The sequence below is a fragment of the Pleurodeles waltl genome, chromosome 3_1 (genome assembly GCF_031143425.1).
Source record: "Pleurodeles waltl isolate 20211129_DDA chromosome 3_1, aPleWal1.hap1.20221129, whole genome shotgun sequence".
In the NCBI taxonomy this organism is placed as follows: domain Eukaryota; kingdom Metazoa; phylum Chordata; class Amphibia; order Caudata; family Salamandridae; genus Pleurodeles; species Pleurodeles waltl.
In genome coordinates, this window is record NC_090440.1 from 1,911,664,178 (window position 1) to 1,911,683,395 (window position 19,218).

Sequence of the window (19,218 nt, forward strand, 5' to 3'; positions counted from 1 at the left end):
CTGTTCTAGTGTCCTTTTCTTATTTTCTCAAGCATCTGGTCAGCCTACGGTCCAAAGAGGTGCTCCCCATCAAATGGGCCAGTCTAGCAGGTGCTGTTGCACTTCTGGCATGAAGCTAGAGACAGGCAACAAGACATGCTGTTGGATGCTGTTGGATGAGTGTAAGAAACTGGGCTCTTTGCAGATGCCTCCACTTTTTGCCCCACTAAGACCACTTTTTTTAAAAACTTTGTTTATTTGGATTTTCTGTGGTTGAGTAACCATTGGTGCATGTGTATGTCCCTCAGTGCAGGACAGCAATCCGAGTTTATACATTATAATTGGGTCACATACAATAACTTAATCATTGTGATACTCTGCTGGTCTTTATACAATCTATCCACATGTACTTTGCATCATCACATCTTGCTTAGTCCTGTTTTCAGCTTACCTCATCACTTTATATATTACCATATAAACTATTAACTTAGTCAACTATGGAGAAACGGTAAAGCAAATAAATAAACCTTGCGCTGGTAAGATAAGTTGTGGCATGATGGGACTGGGTTATGCATGTGTATCTAGATCATCCATCCGGGAGAGTAACATTAGGCGTCCGCCCGTCTCCTGTTCTAATGTAGTGATGTAATCTATTCCGGCGGGATCCTCTTCATCCCCCAGGTAGTCGTATGATCGAACCAAGTACATTAGTGACAGCCCAGCAGCACCCGGGATCCCCCTTCATGTAGGAGAGTAGTAAGGCCTCTCTGGTGTGTGCGCTATAAGTACCTGTGTCCTCCCACTCCTCTCCTACCCTTTTAATCGTCACCCCGGTCCCTCTCCAGTGGTGCTGCATCCTCCCCAGGCTCCCGCACCTCCCCCTATTTCTTGTCTCTGAGCCTCCCAAGCTTCCAATATTTCTGTCCACAGTGGGGCGATAGGTCGTGTCTGAATCCCTTGGGTTTCCTCCCTTTGCAGTGCCTGTAGTTCGGCCTGGGCCCATATCGTCACGCCCCACCTCCAGTCCGCTAGATGGGGGCCCGTTGGGGATTTTCAGGCCATGGCGATTGGACGCCTGAATAGGACCAGGGCAAGGTCCAAGAACCTACTGCCTACCATCTTAGAAGCTGGCCGTGCATGCAAACTCAACAAGCACAGGAAGGGGTCTAGGTCTATTTGTGTGCCAAGGGTTTCCCCCAAGTCCTCCAATACTCCTCCCTCCAGCCTCTCTGTATTTCTGGGCATTCCCAGACCATGTGATAGAATTCAGGGTCTACACCTTTACATCTGGGGCAGTTTGTGGGCTCACCACCGTATATTACTCTGAGCCTGTGTGGGGTGAGGTATGTTCTATGTACATAGTTATACTGAATGTATCGGAAGTGTGTATTTCTTGCTACTTTCCGGGGGAAAGCTAGCACTCTCTACCATTCTACATCTGCCAGGTCTTTGCCCACTATCTCCTCCCATTTCGTCCGTAGAGTCTGTAAGGACGCCAGGGTAGCCCCAGTAAGAGCCCTGTAGAGCTTGGTAATCAAATGAGTGTCTTCCCCTGCTGTCAATAGTAGGTGCAATATGGCATGTGTCTCAGGTTCAGCATTCACTGTAGGCCATAGTTTCCACACCGCTAGGACCAGTGTCCGATACGTCAGGAACTGTCCCCCCCCCAGGACCCCATCCTCTTCCACCAGTCCTGCGAAGGGCCGTAGAATTCCCTCGTGGAAGAGGTCTCCCAAAGTCAGTACTCCCGCCTGGGTCCAAGCTCTCATCTGGCTTCGCATCAAGGTGCGGCCCGGCATTCCCACCAGTATTCCAGTCAGTGGCACCCCAGGGGAGTAGGCCACTGTCACTCCAGTGCGCTTCAGGCATCTTCTCCAACAAGAGAGGGCTGCCGTCAGCATGATGGTCCGCCCAGGCAGGAGATTCGCAGTGCCAAGCAGGCCAGCCAGGAGGAGATCAGGTTCTATTTCACCACTAGGTACAGTCAAGTCCAGCTGGTGCATCCCAAACAGCCATCTAGCCACTCACTGAAGTTGGCATGACGGACAATACAATTAAAAATCTGGAACTTCCAGACCGCCTTCCAGCAAGGGTCGGCAAAGGGTGGAGAGGGATGACCGTTGTCGACCCCCATCCCACAGGAGCCCTCTAAGGAGCGCATTCAGGTCCCTAAACCAGGTCATCGGTATAGCCACTGGGAGGTTGGCAAAGTAATATAGTAGAAAGGGTAACAATCATTTTGGACAATGCCACTCGGGCAATCATTGCGAGTTTCAGGGAGCGCCAAAACGTCACAGAGGATCGTAAGGATCGGAGTGCTGCACCGAGGTTCCCGTCGCGTAGATCACGTTGATCGTGAAAAGACCTGAATGGCCAAGTATTTGAAAGTACGGGGTCGGGGACAAAGAATATCAACAGGGCACGAGGATGGGTGCCCAGTGCCCTTAGACAATGGGAAAACATATGTCTTCCTCCTGTTCACTTCGAGGCCGGACTGGATACTGAATCCCTCAAGCAGTGTGAGTGCCCAAGGAACAACCAACATGCCATCCCGCAAGTAAATCAGTAGATCGTCTACATAAAGCGATATGATGTGTTCCATGCGACTCCACGGCACCCATCTACCACGCCCCTCCACTCGGAACTGTGCTGCCAGAGGCTCAATAGCAAGCGCGATCAGTAAAGGTGAAAGAGGGCATCCCCGTCTGGTGCCACGGAATACTGGATAAGTAGCCGACACCACCCCACCGGCTCACGCACTCGCCACCAGGAGACAGTACAGCAGCTCAACCCATCGTATCCAATTCTCTCCCAGCCCCATTCGGGTCATCACTGCCCGCAGATAATCCCATCTTACTGAGTCAAATACCTTTTCAAGGCCTGCAGATAGCACAGCCTCAGGGTGCCGCTCCTTGTGCGGCAGGTATAGAAACGTGAACAGCCGTCTCAGGTTCAGGGAGGTATTACGCTCGGGTACAAAACCGTTCTGGTCTTCATGGATGAGGTGGGGGACATGGTGTAGAAGCCTACTAGCCAGAGCTTTGCTAAGGATTTTGAAGTCACAGTTCAGCATGGAAAGGGGTCTGAAATCAGTCACTGACGCCTCTCTTGACTTGGTCTTGGGCAGAGGACCCATCAATGCCTCCTGCAGAGTCTCAGGTAAGGTGCCTGCACCGTAAGCCTCAGTATAGAGGTCAACCAGCGTGGGAGCAAGGAGATCCACATAGGTCTTGTAGAATTCCCTGGGGAGTCTATCCGTGCCTGGAGTTTTTCCCGCGGCTAATTGTGCAATTGCAGGTTTCACCTCATCCAAGGTGAGCGGCTCCCTCAGAGGGCCCCTGTCCTCTGGTTTCAGGGTGATCAGTGGGAGGGACCGTAGGTGGTGGTCCAGTGACTGCAGTAGATCTTCCTCGGGTGGCCTATAAAGGGACGTATAACAGGATTTAAAGGCACCATTTATCCCGATGGGATATAGACGTGATCTCCATCGGTCCTCCGTACACTCATGATCGGAGTCCCCCCATCCACCGGCCGCACCAACCAAGCCAGCAGCCTGCCCGATCTACCCTCCTCCTCTTGAACAGACATCATGTGCTTCCGATAATCGTGGCACCGAAGCCTTTCCAGTGTTTCATTAAACATTCCCTTGTTTTAAGAAGTCTGTGCTGTGCCGTCAGGTCTGTACCCTGCTCAACCTTCCTATCATGGAGTTCCTTTTCCAGTTAGTTAAATTCACGCACAAGGGTACGTCTGATCCCTACTGACTGTACCATACAGTGACCACGTGTCACCACCTTTAGAGTCTCCCACTCTGTGCAGCGTGATTCTGTGGAGCCCTTATTGATACTAATGTGTTCCAGAAGGTGAGCTCTGAGTCCCCCCTGTACACTGGTTAGGGGCATATACACAACTCAGCACTATTAGCCTACCATGCAGTCTGCCCTCCACTATATCTGCCATCCTGATCCAAGTCTTTGGAGAGGGGCTCGAATGGGACTCCAGCCCTCACCCAAATCAGAGTGCCCCTTGTAAACGCCAAGTGTGTGGTGGCGTAGAGCTGCCCCCTACATCTGCGTCTTAACCTATCCACCTCCCCAGCGGTTAGATGCATTTACTGAAGCAGTGCTACATGTACCCCCCTTCTCTTTAGATATGTCAAGATCTTGTTGCGTTTAACAAGTGATCCCATCCCCCGGATATTCTATGTTATCAGCTTGTAGTCCATCGCTGGATGGGAACTATGTCGGGAAGGAGCATCCGCCCCTCCCTCCCGGTGACAATCATTACTCAGCTCTATCCCACGTCCCACAGGTGCCGCTATTAGTGTTAATTCCAAGGTAACTAATCTCCTGCGCATTCTAAAGAAAGAAACATCAAACCCCAACTCCCACCTCCCAGGGCAATACCGCAACAAGCGGTTGTCCAGCATGTGCAAAACAAACAGAACAGTAACACTGAGTCATATAGAGTTCTCGCCATGCAGTAAATAGTGGTCGAGAATACGGGCTGGGGACCATGATCGCCGCAGCCCATAGTCAAATAAAAGCCCAGAGGAGAGACTGGCGCCCTCTACTTGAGACTCATCACAAATCATCTGCCGTTTGGGGAGTCACTCTTGGAGCCTCATCAGAATCAGAATGGTGGGAGTCCGTGGAGTGGGTTCGATGATCTGATTCACCTCCACTGGCCTCGCCAGCTGGGATCCTCTGTTTTAGCAACTCCACCATCTATCCAGCTCCTTCTGTGCCGGAGTTAGCCTTGTTCCTGGGCGGGATCTGTTCCGCTGTCTCATCGCTCTCCTGTGTCCCCGTCGGTGCGACACTCCCAGCGGGGCACCAGGGTCCCCTTCCGCCTTGTGCACCTCTAGCCATTCCCAGGCCTCCTCCGGCGTTTGAAGCAACGTACTGTGATCCTCCAGAATCACTCTCATTCTGGCTGGGAATAGGAGTGAGTTTTGGATGCCCGCATCTCTCATAGCCCTCTTCACCACCGTCTAGGAGGCCCGCCTATACTGCACCTCCGCAGTGAAGTCCGGGAAGAGGGTCACTGATCCAATGTCCACTCTGAAGGGCCCTGCTTCTCTGGCTCGCTTCAGCAGGATGTCCCTATCTCTATAGTGGAGTAATTTAGCCACCACAGTTTGTGGGGGCCGTCACGGCGCAGCTGGTCTTGACGGCACTCAATGGGCTCGCACCAAGGCAAAGAAAGGGGTGAGCAGTCCCGGAGTGACTCCCATCCGCACACCATGAGGTTATACCTCGTTTAGCCTGTCCTTGAGCGCTCTGCTTCTCCGTCATCTGACTGTCTGATGGGGCCTCTCCTGCGCCGCCACAAGGGGCCCCAGCGCTCACCGCAGAGTCACAGCTCCCGGTCTCCCACCTCATTAGGTGGCAGCAAGCCATCGGGCCGCGCCAATCCACAGCAGCCCAGGCGCGCCCCCCGTCCGTTCGTCCTCCGCCTCGGCTCCAGGTCGGCCGTCCCCGACCCTCTGAACTGCTGCGCCGCAGCAGCACTTCTTCAGGCAGCCCCTCCACCCGCATTAGCACAGCGGGCCTGGGCTCCTCACCTAGGACACAGATGGTGCCGCCCGGCCCCGGGGCCGCACCGATCTGCAGCCGTCCAGGTGCCCCTCTTCACCGCTGTCCAGGCACTCCAATCAGCGGACCTGCCACAGCGCCGCACCAGGCCTCGCCATTTTCTCCGGGTCCAACGCTGCAGCGGTCCAGCCCTCGCGGGTCCAGTCGGCTTCAAAGACGTCTCCGACTCACCCCACTGTTCCATGTGACTAAAGGGCTGCCATCGACCCCCACCGAGTCTATGCGAAAAGGATAAGTGTTGGGCCCAGGCAGAGCGGAACGATTACACGTCCGCTATTGCTGCCGTTCAGGCCCCCCCCCCCCCCCCACTAAGACTACTTAATGCCGTCATTTTTTATCTGAGGGTCCACTGAGGCCTGCTAATCAGATCCCAATGCCAGTGCTCTTTCCCTTCAAATGTACTGTGAATGGTAAACCTAATTGGAAAGAACTTTACCACCCCGTAAGGCCCTAGTAAATGGTACCAGTGGTACTCAAGGTAAGGATGGTAAAGGGGTCACCAGGGCTGAAGCAATGTTTTTGCCACCCTGCTTCACTCGAGTAGAAGTAAAACCTGCAGAGTTGCCATGTCAGCCTGCATGAACAACATGTCTGCTTGGGTTTGACTCTGCCCATACCAAGTACAGGCAGAGTCTATTCACTGCCCAAGGCACAGGTCCGTCACCCCTAAAGTAGGCCCCCTATAGCCCAGTAGGGTGCACTGTGTTGTGAGTGTGTATATATATATATATATATATATATATATATATATATATATATATATGTATATATATATAAATATCCACTCCAAAAAAATAAAATGTATATAAATCAAAGTCTGGCACTCCTTGCAAAAACAATGGTCTTCATTTATTGCAAAAATCCATAAAGCAGAAACATAGGGCAACGCGTTTCAACCTTCACGGTCTTCTTCCTTGGCCCCTCTTGCAATACATATATAACAGAAGGAATAGATATATATATGCACAAGCATATATGGCCCTGTGATAGCATTTATAACTTAATGCTAACACAAGTGATTGGCGGTCCACAGGATAACATGGGCTGGAACCCGGGCTAACCCCAGATGACCAGGTTGGCCCAACCGATTTCCTCCGTGTTTGGTGTCAAACACCATGCTTTCTAATCATGAGCACGATTCCCATACCCAGCATTAGCTAACAAGTACCCTGGTGACATCCTTAGAGGATGCTCACAAAGTTGCCAACTTTCTTTTGCCTTGGCAGGGTCCCCTGAGCCATTTGCTCTCAAGACAAGAGTTTGCCCTCCTGCTGGTTGTGCTAGCATTTCCCCCAGGAACGAGAACAAAGACCTGGGCAGGGATGGGGTCAAACTTCCCTCCCAGGATGGCTAGTGTTCATAGTAATCAAGGCGGTGAGCCTCAAAGGCTTTCACAGCCCTTGACATGTAATCTCTTGTACCCCACTCTAAGGCAAAATCCCCCACAGCCCCCCATCCATCCAGGCTGACAGATAGGAAAATTAGTTATGCAGGAGGCATACACTTCCGAGAGGCTAGCCACACCTTTACGGTGGGCTAGGAGGTCTGTAAAGCTGAGGAAAAGATCTGCGATGTTGGCAAACTTTGGAATTAGAGGGTTCTAGGTAGAAATGTAACGTACACCCACAGGAAGTTGTCTCCTCATTGGCGAACTAGCCGCAGGGACAAGTAGCCCATTGCCCACTGTCCCCACACCCTTAATGCCCCTAAACTAGGATTTAAGGGGCTGCCCTGGCACCATAACGTTAGTTCTGACTTTGAATCTGAGAAGATGCACAGAGAAGACACCGTCACCGACAACAGGACTGTACAGCAGGATCTGAGCGAAAAGCTTTTTAATTCTTGCTATGACCAGCTACTTGACTGTTTCAGGTGCGGATTTTAGCATGCCTTTGTGGATGGGTAAAAACTGGAGGGAGTGTTGTGTGGAGGAGAGCTTTTCACTAGAAAATCCTTGTCCTCTTGGACCTTACATAAGTCCACCTTGTGGAAGGCTGCAGCTCCATGAAAGACGGCATGGCACAAGTTGGTGTTGTCTGCAGGGGACATTTTAGAAGGATAAAGGTCCGGGTTGTTGTCCTTAGGTGGATCAACGCTATAATCATCCCAGAGATCATACTGAGGCTTGGGTTGAAAGGGGCCTCATAGCGATCTAAATGACATGAAGGACTACCCCACTCCCAAGTGATAAATGAGGGGAACCCAAAGGCGAGTGTGATGAGGGGTGACCCTGTGGTGGAGAAGTTGGATGAGGTGGAGGAGAGGATGGAAGTAGTGATGAAGAGGAAGGAGGAGGAGAAGAGGGAGGAGAAGAGGAAGGAGAAGGAGGAGTTGTAGTTTGGGATCTATGTGGAAGAGGACTGGCGCCCCATTTCTGGAGCTTTCTGGCCTTGGCTGGTGCTTCATGCTCCAAGGCGAGAGCCTCCACAAAAGTCAGCTTTCTATTGTTAGATATGGTGTCCAAAGCTTTGGAAGGAGGATGTGTGAGGATTCTGCCAGTCTGCAGATGGATCAGGAGCCGCTTCTGCTTGGTGTTGTGTTCCTGTTGCAGGCAATGGTCACCAGAAGCCACGGAGGATGGAGTTTTGGACGTCAGCCTCTTAGGCACCGAAGATGGTTTCTGGCCCACCAGAACCAATGGCATTTTCGGTGCCGATATAAGTTACTGCCCTAGGTCGGCTTCGAAGCCGGTTTCGTTGTTACCGCTGAGGGTACACTCGGTATTAAGGTTGTCATTGATGCTGGAAGCAGGGCTTTCAGTGTCAGTTTTGGTACCGAATTCTGAAGCTTTTGGCCAATGCCAACCATGGCCCTTGGGCAGTGGCAGACTGGATTTTTGGCACTTGGCTTCTGGGCTCAATGTCCAACCCCCTATAGGGTGGTGCTCGGCCTGAGAGCAGTGCAGAGACGGGTGTGGAGGAATGGTGGTACTCATGGCTGACGCCTTTTTTGGATGGGCTTTGACAACCTGAGATTCTTCTGTCTCCTACTCAGAGTGTGAGCTCAGGTTGAGGTTGAAATGGACGGACTGTTCAGTGAATGAGGTCGTGGTTGTTGTTCCTCCTCTAGGTCACGGGCCCTGAAGAGGTTGTGGGTACCATCCCCTTGTCACTGCACCATGAAGCATTGACCAAAATGCCATTCCTGGTTTAAGGGTCTTTTTAGATTGGAGGGCGAGACAGTTTGTTGTATTCTGGGGACAGAGAGTGGTTGCAAAGCTGATGGAGGTCTGACCAAGGGTACCTTGCTCTACACTGTGAGCAGTACTGTAGAGGGATTCTTTTCATTACGCTGACTGCATTCTTGAGGACCAAAGAGAGAGGTTGCAGGCCTGAGGGCCGCAAGCCCTGAAGGGTTGTCCAGAAGAGATTGGTCGTTGAGACCCACTGAGGGAGTGGCAACATTGAAGATTCTGCGGATGAATGTATCTTTTTTCCTATTGGTATGTGGAAGTTAGAAGGGACGCAAGATGAACATAGAGAGGCGTCAACGTAGAGTGCTGTTTAAACAGAGCTAAACTCAAGAGCAGGAAAAAGAACAATCTAGCAATGAAGACGATGCCCATACGCATTACCAGTAATAGCTGGAGTTACTATATCTCATGACTCAAAGTATTCTTTGAAGAAGAACAAGTTGCACACGTCCAGTATTTGGGTGGAGGATTTACTGCATGTGTGTCTACAGCTACACATGCAGCAAATACCTTTTGTTTGTGCACTACTTCAAGTGACCACAAAATACTATGGCATATCGGTGCCAGCACAGTACAAAAAGTCCCACATTTGTATCATATTCGTAACACTGCTAACACATGTGCTTTTCCTTCTTTTATTTAGATAATCCTTACTAGTTTTTAGTAAATGTTGCTGTCCTAAGTCATGATGAATATACTTTACATTACAATGTGATGTGACATTATCCATGACTTCTAAATATATAGCTGCCCAAGTTGTGTTTGTAGGAAGTTGGCCTGGTGTGTGGTGGACATCTATAGTGTTGGCACCTTATATCAGGTCCAGGCAACCCATACTAGTGAAGTGTAGGCAGTGTCTGGGAAGGCAAGGTTCTTTAGAGATAGCTGTGGATGAGTAGCTAAGACTTATCTAGGAAACATGCAAAGCTTATGCAGTACCACAATAGTCACGCAGTAGCTTGTCACACATGAAAGAACCACACAGAGTTACAAAAATAAAGGTACTTTATCACAGTAACACAACACTAGATCACTTATAGGAAGTCCCCTATATATAGTAATAATCAGGAATTGGCACAAAAAACAACAAGCATTGGTAAGAATTAGAGAAAAATAGTTAGGGCCCTAGTGGAGGGCCAAACCATATACTAAAATAGTGGAATGCAAAACAAAGTCCCCCACCCAAGGATATGGAGTCGTTAGAGGGAAGCTGGAAAAACTAGGGACCCCGAGAGGTGAGCACCTAAGTGACCCACAGCGACCAGTAGAGCAGAGGTAAGTACCTGGTCTTCTCAAGAACTAACAAGAAGACTTAGAAAATGGATTGTGCAAGAACAGGACCAGTCTAGAAGAAACCAAAGGTGGTTTCTGAAAGAAGAGGAACTGCAAAAGAAGGGGACAGATTCCAGTCCACGATTGAAAGTCCAGTGGGGGGATGAGTTACTACTCACCCTTCTGTGGATGAAGAGTCAGGGCGACGGGGGAAGACCAGCCGAGGTGCCCAGGAGCTGAAAAGGAGACCTTGGAGCAGTCCAGATGGTATCCCACATCGGTCATCAGATTGCAGATGGTCAGTGGTTAGGAGAACCACCAACAAGCCCTGGCGAACGCAAGAAGAAGCAAAAGAAGAGATGCAAGGCTGAAGAGGACCAACATGGCCCAGTGGGCTTGACCCTTGAAGAGAATTCTGGGCTGACCCTCAGCAGTCAGGAAAGCCAGCCAAAGCAGTCTCCCACTGCCAGCGGGGACAGTAAGTTGCAGTGAGGCCTAATCAGTACCAGAATGATTCCTAGCAAAGAGGAGACCAGAGGTAAATACCTGGTTTTCCCAAGGACCAACATGAGGACTTAGAAAAAGGATTACGCAAGAACAGGACCAGTCTAGAAGAAACCAGTGGTGGATTCTGGAAGAAGAGGACCTGAAAAAGAAGGGGTCAGAGTCCAGTCCACGATGGAATGTCCAGTGGGAACAGGAGCTACTACCCACCCTTCTGTAGAAGAAGAACCAGGTCGACAGGGGGAGAAGACCAGCTGTGGAGCCCAGGAGCTGATGAGTCTTTGGAGCAGTGCAAATGGTGTCCCACGTCGGCTGTTGGGTCGCAGATGGTCTGTGGTGTGGGAGAACCACAAACAAACCTTGGCAAATGCAAGAGAGGCAAAAGAAGAGTTGCAAGGCTGAAGAGGACAAGCAAGGCCCAGGGGACTAAACCCTTGGAGGGGAGTCCGAGGTGATCCTCGGCAGTCGGGAGAGCCAACAGAAGCAGTCTCAGCCCCCAAAGGCAACCCACTGGCAGCAGGCACAGTAAGTTGCAGTGAGGCCCAGTCAGCACACCTGAAGAGGAGTCCACGCCGCTGGAGCAGCCGAGAGGACACTGTGCTTGGCAGGAAGAAGTGCTGGGGGTTGGGGCTGAAGATCCCTTGGAGCAGGAGACAACAAGCCTTGGTAGCTGCAAGAGTCGCAGTGCACCGGGGTACTGTCCTGCAAGGAGAGGCAAAGGCTCACCGTCTTCCAACTTGTAGAGCGGGGAGAGCGGACTAAAAGGACCAGTCCAGACCACCACCTCTGATGTAGGATCCACGCAGTTCCAGAGGAGAGCACATCCACGCAGGATGTCTTTGCTCTAGGTGCCTGCAGGTGCAGGGGAGTGATTCCTTCACTCCAAGGAAGATTCCTTCTTGCTTCCTGGTGCAGGTTGAAGTCTCGCCGACCTCAGAGGAAGCACAGCAGGGGAAATGTTGTAGTTTGGGGAAGGAGCCGGAGAAAAAATCTTGCAAGGCGAGGTCTTGGAATCGTACAACCAATACTGGCAATAGTATTGGGGTATGATTCAAGGGGCACCTCTGCTCATGCAGGGGTGCCTTCGCACACAGGGACCTGCACCCTGCCTGCACCCTGCCCTCTGGGCTAGGAGGGCCTACCACAGGGGCCTACCATGGGGGGGTGGACTTAAATGACCTGGTGCAGTGACCTGTGGTGAAAAGGTGCATGCACCTTTTCATGCAGGGTGCAATGGCTGGCCTGTAGACACATTTTGCACGGGCTCCCATGAGTGGCACAATACATGCTGCAGCCCATGGGAAACCCATGGTGCCTCAATGCCCTCGGTACCCAAGTACCATATACTAGGGACTTATAAGGGGGCACCGCTATGCCAATTGTGGGGTGTACAAAAGTCGTAGGCAACCAAATTTAGAAGGAAAGAGCACAATCACTGGGGTCCTGGTTAGCAGGATCCCAGGGAAAAAAGTGTAAGCATACTGATAGGCAAAAAGCGGAGGTAACCATGCCAAAGAGAGTGTACTTTCCTACAGTGTTGGCCACTCTTCAGCTCCTTCTCCCTTTGTATGTCCTTACGATACTAACACTGTTGTGCTGTGCACCAACTGTTATTGCAATGCTAGAACTAATCTGATATTTGTGATACATTTTTTACTCTGTTTACATTCCTCTTTGTTTTTCACCAGAACTGTTGCACCCATTCACTTAATTAAAAGGATTTCTCGTTCTGAAAAAAAACTCCAGAAACATCTTATAAGAATGACACAAATATGTGTAGCTCACAAGCCTAGGATTTTAATAAAGGAGAAGGACTAGAATGGAAACAAAACGTACAATAAAAGTAGCACCACGAATCCATGTTGCACGAGACTGCAGCCCAAAAAATACAAGATGGCCAGAGCTGCTTTGGAAAGCATAATAAATGTTCATTCCAAAGAAGTGGCAGCCACCCTAAATGATGATCTCGAGGATGTGGCGTAAGAGCTAGAGCGGCCAATCTTGCCGCTAGGACTAGAGCAGGTCTATTATTCTGCATAAACCGCTCTGATACCTCGGGCTGGAGTCTGCAGTATTTAACATTTTTTTATTGATCAAATGCACATAAATTAAAAATACGGGAAAGCCTTGCTGGAGGGATGAGGGGTTGCAATATGTCCCGTTCTGTGGACGCGTTGTGAGGTGATTGTAAAATGAAAATGCAGTCCGCTAAGCCCAACACAACATCCTCAAAAGACAATCCGACACCAACTAAACCGAGCAGCTGACCTCTCCACTAAGGCGAGAGCGGATCGAGTATTCTGCATAAAGCGCTCTGATCCATTGAGGTGGAGTTCGCCGTATTTAACATGCTTATATTGATCAAAAGCACATAAATTAATAACGTTTCTGTATTGATCAAAAGCACATAAATTAAAAATACGGGAAAGCCTTTCTGGGGAATGAAGAGAGGAGTATCTCCCATTGTGTTGACACGTTGCAAGGCAATTGTAAAATGAAAATGCTATCAGCTAAGCGCAACACAACATTCTGAAAAGACGATCTGACACTAACTAAAAAACAAATAGTAAGTAACAGAAATAAACTGAAGGGAATTCCTACATGTAATAGGGCCAATAGCCATGGGAGTGAACTAAACACCAAAAGGCGGGACAAATAAAACAAATGCATCCATGAAAACGAAGGATTTACGAAGGGCACACCAAAAAAAACAATGAAAAATAAGCATTTGCAATGCAAGGGGTCTTGCGTTTGCTCGAGTTGGAGCTATTAGCGCTGTAAACTCCTAACCAGACGTTTCTTGGCACATAAACTGAGAATGAAAAGTAAAACCTTGCAATTATCCATGTAACAGGGTCAATGTCATGCAAAGCGCTTGACTTCTGCCCAGCGAGATCGCGCTGCGCAGCAAATGAAAAAATAAAGTAGTCCAGAAACCAGCTGAAAACACGGAGCCTCGTATGTTTTCAGTAGTTTACCGGTGCTTGAGGAGGGCTAAGCATCAGAAAAGGCATGACGTATGTATGCCTTTCACAAATGGAATTAATCGAGTTTTAAAAGGCAAGTCCACGAACTAATGAAAGTGATGGGCTTGACATGGGCGTGGTTAGAAGCCCACATAGAGACTATAACATGGTCCAGAGCGCTTGTGCGCGTACTCGACCCTAATGATGGGGGTGCTCGAAGCCCACAGAGTCGATACAGCAGGTCTCGGTTCGAGACAGGGCATGAGCACAGTCTAGAACTGAGACCCAAATAAATGTTAGTGTGAATGAGAGTACAGGGCCTCAAAAGGGGCAGGACTTCAGGCCGAAAACTTAAGAGGCACTTCTGCCCTTACCCCATCTACAAACCACCTCCCAAAAAAAGAAATATTAAAAAAAAAAAAAAAAAACCTTGCTGAGGCTCCTGCTAATGTCCTGGGGTAGTCTCACTCATAAAAATGGACTTTGGTTGCTTAAAGCCTCCAAACAGATGGAAATCCACTCATTGCAGGGGCTTCCAGCTTGCCTTCCCTGCGCTATGTGATATCGGCTCTTCACTTTGTGAAAGTGGGAAGGGAGACGATATGGTGTGACACACGGTGGCACACTGTGAATTGGCTGAGGTATGTGAATGTCTCAGTCTCTTTTGGCAGCCATTCTCCTGGCCCCCTCACCAAAACCTTTTCCTCTCCATTCCTCTTGCTACTCATCCGCTTGATCCTTTTCCTGTGGTAACTCTTTCTCTGTTCCTCACTCTCTTGTGACACCAGTCCTCCTTCCCTCACCGCAACCATTTTCCTGCCCCCTTGCAGCATGTGTTTTACTTTGCCCCCCCACCCACTTTAGTGGTACTTGTTTACTGGCTTCCCCCACCCATGGCAGTGGTTTTCTACTCCTTCTCCCATAACAACTGTTTCCCAGCTATCCGCTCCTTCATGCCATCAGTCATTCTGTCCCCATTTCCTTTGTCAATCCTTTTCCTGCTCCTCCCCTCCTCCCCACTCGTCCCCAGCTCCCCCTTCCAACCACAGCACCCATTATACCTTTTGTTAGTAGCATGAAATACAATGGTAGCAGGATCTGTTACCATAGCCTCCTCTGTCCTCCTGCCAACATTAAATTAAGATGTGAGGTCAGTGGAGAGAGCTGGGGGAACAGCTTCCTCCTACTCTGTGTATTTCAACATGGGAAGCTGCATTTCTAGCATGTAAGGCAATCAGGCAGTGCCCAACAAGCTGGTCTGACAGGTCAGTGAGTGGGCTGGTAGTCTAGCTGTTTGTGGGCCTGTCTTCTGGTCTTCTGGACAGGTTACAATTTCTATGCAGTCTTCCATACCTGGTAAAACACTTAAGACAGTGTGTCTTTACACGTTCAACACTGCCCCAATTTTCAAACATGTCCCAACTTTTTAGCTATGTAATTCAGTAATTAGGTCCAAGTTCAGTTTGGTGCCCTGACCTATTTTCTGTCCTAGTCTGAACCTGTAGGATCATGCCAGGGAGAGTGCAGCGTCAAAACTGAAATCTGCACTCTGGCACCAGAAATCCCTCTTTCTAGCTCTCTCCTTCTGCAAGGCAGGTGCTGGTGTGCTGCTTCTGCAAGTGAGCCACTGCATTTTTGTGACAGGCACAATGTGCTGTCTCAAAAATACCACAAATGCTGCTTTTTAGGCCACAATATTTCTGTTTTGAGGCGGCTAATTTTGGCACAGTAGACTGTGATGTACCGGAATGGTATGTTTAAGATTTTAAGGTTCATTTTCTGGTCTTAAGAAACCAATTAAAAAGAGAGATTCTTTCCAAATCAAATGGATCATAGGCTAAAATCCAGTCGTTTTTAATACATCTGAAGGCATAGATATGGCAGACGAAGAGGCAAGAATATACATATGACATAACATATGTAACTATAATACATTTTTTGTTTAGAAGCATTATTTTTTCTGACCACGTATTTTAAATGCTTTTAGTTGAAAAACCTGGCCACTGGGAATTTAGACTGAAAAATCTACTGCCTGGAGGTTGATACAGTAGTGTACCTTTTTGTTGTCAACACTAATACATGTTAAAACATTGACTCATGAGTTGAAAAAGGCCAGCTATATTGATGTTATGGCAAAAGCTGTCAAAGGCATGGGACTCTGAAAACTCCAACCTTTTGAGAATGACATGCCTCGACTTGGCATGGTGATCTTTACCTAAAGCAGGCTCAGTTTTTGTTCTTTCTGAGAAGATCTACCCCAATGCCAATTTGCCAAATTTGAGAACTACTAAAAGCACTTTATCCCAGGAGACACGTCATGGGCAGGCCACGGAACTGCAATACAGTTTCTAATGTGTATCAATTGCACCATCTAAAACTTATAATTTCCTCCTTATCCTCTATGGTCGTCCGAGCTTCAGACTGGAACTTCAAGCAAGTATCACACTCTGCAAATTCATAGTCTAATATAAAATGTTGTGCAGGTACTTGCATTTGTCCATAACTGACATTTGACATGAGAAGACTCAGCAGTACTTTAAAGAGGTTTCCTCAATGCGCTGAACACTGCTGATCATCTGCGAGTAAACAAGTTAATAAGGCTATACAGCTTCCAATCGTTTGTAGCATTGATAGCCATCTTGCAGCCATGAACTATTCAAATAGTGATGTCCGATGGCTGGATGTTAAGGACAAAACAAGAAGTGCTATTGACTTACAGACAAATTTGATGGCAATAGGAAACCTTAAGATGTGAATCAGTACAAAATCTTTGGGAGTAAGTGCCATAAGCCAAAGTTGTGATGGGATCCCTTTGTCAATATTCACAGGCTGATTCTCTACATCATAAAACTATTGTTTCAACTACAGGATGACAGGTGAATGCAAAATGTTAGAATGTATAAAATATCAATACTGCACAATAATAGCTATGAAGGAAACAGATCTGCATTTAAAACAACAAGGCATAGAAAGAGCAAACCATGAAGCAAATATCACCTTGTACAGTCCAATCCAGTCCCATGTGCTGCTTGGGAATTCCGGTGTCAAGGAGTAGCTGATCAAGCCATCTGAATCTGCATTCCACTCACCCTCTGGTCTCAGATTCACTAAAGGTGTAGACATAAGTGGCTTCAACTATAAAATACAAACAATTGAGCCAATGAAAGAACTGAATCGGTTTGTAGAACACCATGAATACATAATAGCTTCTTATGAAAACCAAGGGCAGAATATGTACCTGCACTATGAAGGTCCCAGTCACTGGTTTGTGGTCGCTGATCCCATAGCTCATGTGGCTAGTGTAACTCTCCAAAGACACCAAGAGTATCTGTTCTGCAGCATCATCTTCAGGTGTTGGACTCTTCAGTTTCCAAAGAATCCGATCTGTCCAGGCTGGTTTCCGTTTCTTCCCACTGTAAGGATAAAAGCGGATAGGCTAGAAGCTTCAATCCAAATGATTTACTATCACATGCTCAATTAGTTATTTTGGAAGGGCATGAAAAAGCACAAACCCCATTGGCATCACAAAATCCTCCTAAATTTAACCATAAAGTGGGCTTTATGTGAACAAGCAAGAGCCCATTATACTGTCCTGTACATCTGTCCAGGCACCCTAAGGAGAAAAGGCTGCAATGAGAATGGGGTGCATGCCCATGAATCGCCATGACCTGGGAGCTGAGGCCTCTCTGTAAAATTAAGCTGCAGAAATGAACCACTCTACAGACAAAGTAAGCACAGCAGCCAGCCCCCAAGTGATGGATGATCTTACAAAATCATGAGAAGCTACTACTGAAGATCATGAAGTGTGGTTACTAATAACTAGAACAGCTGATCACTAAGAAGTCTACAAGGTTGAGAGCCTTTCTGTGGGCAGACATCCATTCCCTTATGAATTTAGCCCCAGCGATGCTACACCTCCCCCTGCACCGCACCACACAACCCAAGCCTCTAACGGGGAAGTCTGTGCGCCCAGGAAAAGTCTCTTACCATCAAAAGCAGCTTAGCAAACAATGAACTAAATACTACAGGTTAGTTTGGAAAAAAGTCAGCTTGTAGACAAATATTACCATCGATCACTAGAGATGACTAACAGGAAGAATGGCGCGCATACCACAAAGAGTGCAAGCAATGTCTCATCTGGTACTAAACTGGACCTTACACACAAAGTAGGTATTTAACAGGTACACCTGTATCTTTCCTATGCACACTAAGCCCCAACCATTCATCTGGTGCAGAATAGTGCTCCAAAAACCCAAACAAGTCTATTAAGGCTCACCACACCCACCCCATGCACACCAAGATGTATACATCTGTTTCATGGAGATATATTCTCATGTATTCATTGTTTCCTCTAAGCCCTCCAACATCTACCAATACACAGGAAGTACCCCTCTCAATATTTCATCACAAGACAGCCTTCACATCTGCATCATGCACACCAAGACTTGAATACTAAGACCCACATCTGCACAGAATACGGCTCAACAAGCTATTTAAAGTAAAGTAATCCTCACTCACTTGTTCCATGCACACCATGGTTTCAACATCTAACCCATATACATTAGGGTTCACAAATTAATTTCATGCACACCAGGACAATTATGTCTGTCCCATGGAGACATATGTCCCTGGCACGCAATCCCTCCAGACTTAATTTCTACATCTCTTCATCTACAATAAGGCCACACATCTGTTCTATGCAGATAAATGCCCAAAGATCAATTTCAAGCAAAATGCGGCCGCCACATTATTCTTATGCACAATGTAAACCAATCACAAGCTTTCGGAGGCCCAAAGCCCACGTCCTACAAAGTTAAGCCACAATTCGTATGTATCAAGGTGGCAGTATTAGGTGGTATGACTAGGGAGTCTTATCATGTAATACAAGCATACTACCCAGCAGTGGACCTTGTGTGCACACTAGTAAACCTTAGCTCAGGCCTGGTACTGTGGCAAAGAGCAGGCAGGCTACTTAGAGGAACATATGTAAAGCATTTCACAACACCCACTTGGACGACTAGTAAATGACACAAATTTAAAGAAATCTGACACCAATTTAATAAAGTAAAGCAGATTATTATCTTAATTTTGACACACAAATTAACTTTGTATCTTACATACAACCGGAACTGTGAATTTTTAAAGCATTAAAAAATAGAGTATAAGTAACAGTCAACCAACTACCATTGAAGTCAATGGGGAAAAATCACAGTGTGCAATCAGTCACTTGTGGGTCAGTTTCAGGTAACCCACTTGGAGTCAGGGCCTTACGGGTCCCTAAACCCAGCCTCAACAGTCAGTTTCTAGTAACTTTGTCCAGGGAGTCCATATGCAGAGGTGCTCTGGCTATCCTTGGTGCTGAAGGGATCTGCAGGTGCTGTCAAAATTGAGGCACTTGACAAAAGCACCCTTTGGGGTAAACTCATACTCTACCTTTGGAAACTAGAGGCCTCTGTGGTTCCAGGACCTGGATTCCACAGCTGGCACTTCGCCACCACGTCCGGTGGCTCCGGGTGCAGAGGTGGCCTTGCAGCTGTCAATCACGGGACTGGTTGTGCCAAAATGCTTTGCTGCTCCTCTCAAAGTCGCCTCCTTCAGGATCTCAGGAGTGGGGTTGTTGCCGATGTCGTTCGCTATGCTGGGAACTGTTCTGGAGTCAGTAATGTCCGTGAAGCTGCTGGTTGCTGGGCTGGCGACAAATAAGCCT

The 19,218-nt window shown here is 48.2% G+C and overlaps 1 protein-coding gene across 5 annotated transcripts in view; it reads right to left on the bottom strand.

Annotated features, from left to right (window-relative positions):
* INPP5K (inositol polyphosphate-5-phosphatase K) overlaps positions 1-19,218 on the bottom strand; it is a 470,513-nt gene that overhangs the window by 109,566 nt on the left and 341,729 nt on the right. For all 5 annotated transcript variants that reach the window (XM_069226108.1, XM_069226107.1, XM_069226106.1 and 2 more), the window contains 2 exons: positions 16,750-16,924; positions 16,509-16,646 (listed from right to left, as the gene is read on the bottom strand). In XM_069226108.1, coding sequence (XP_069082209.1) covers positions 16,509-16,646; positions 16,750-16,924 — 313 coding nt within the window. The remainder of the gene's footprint in view (positions 1-16,508; positions 16,647-16,749; positions 16,925-19,218) is intronic.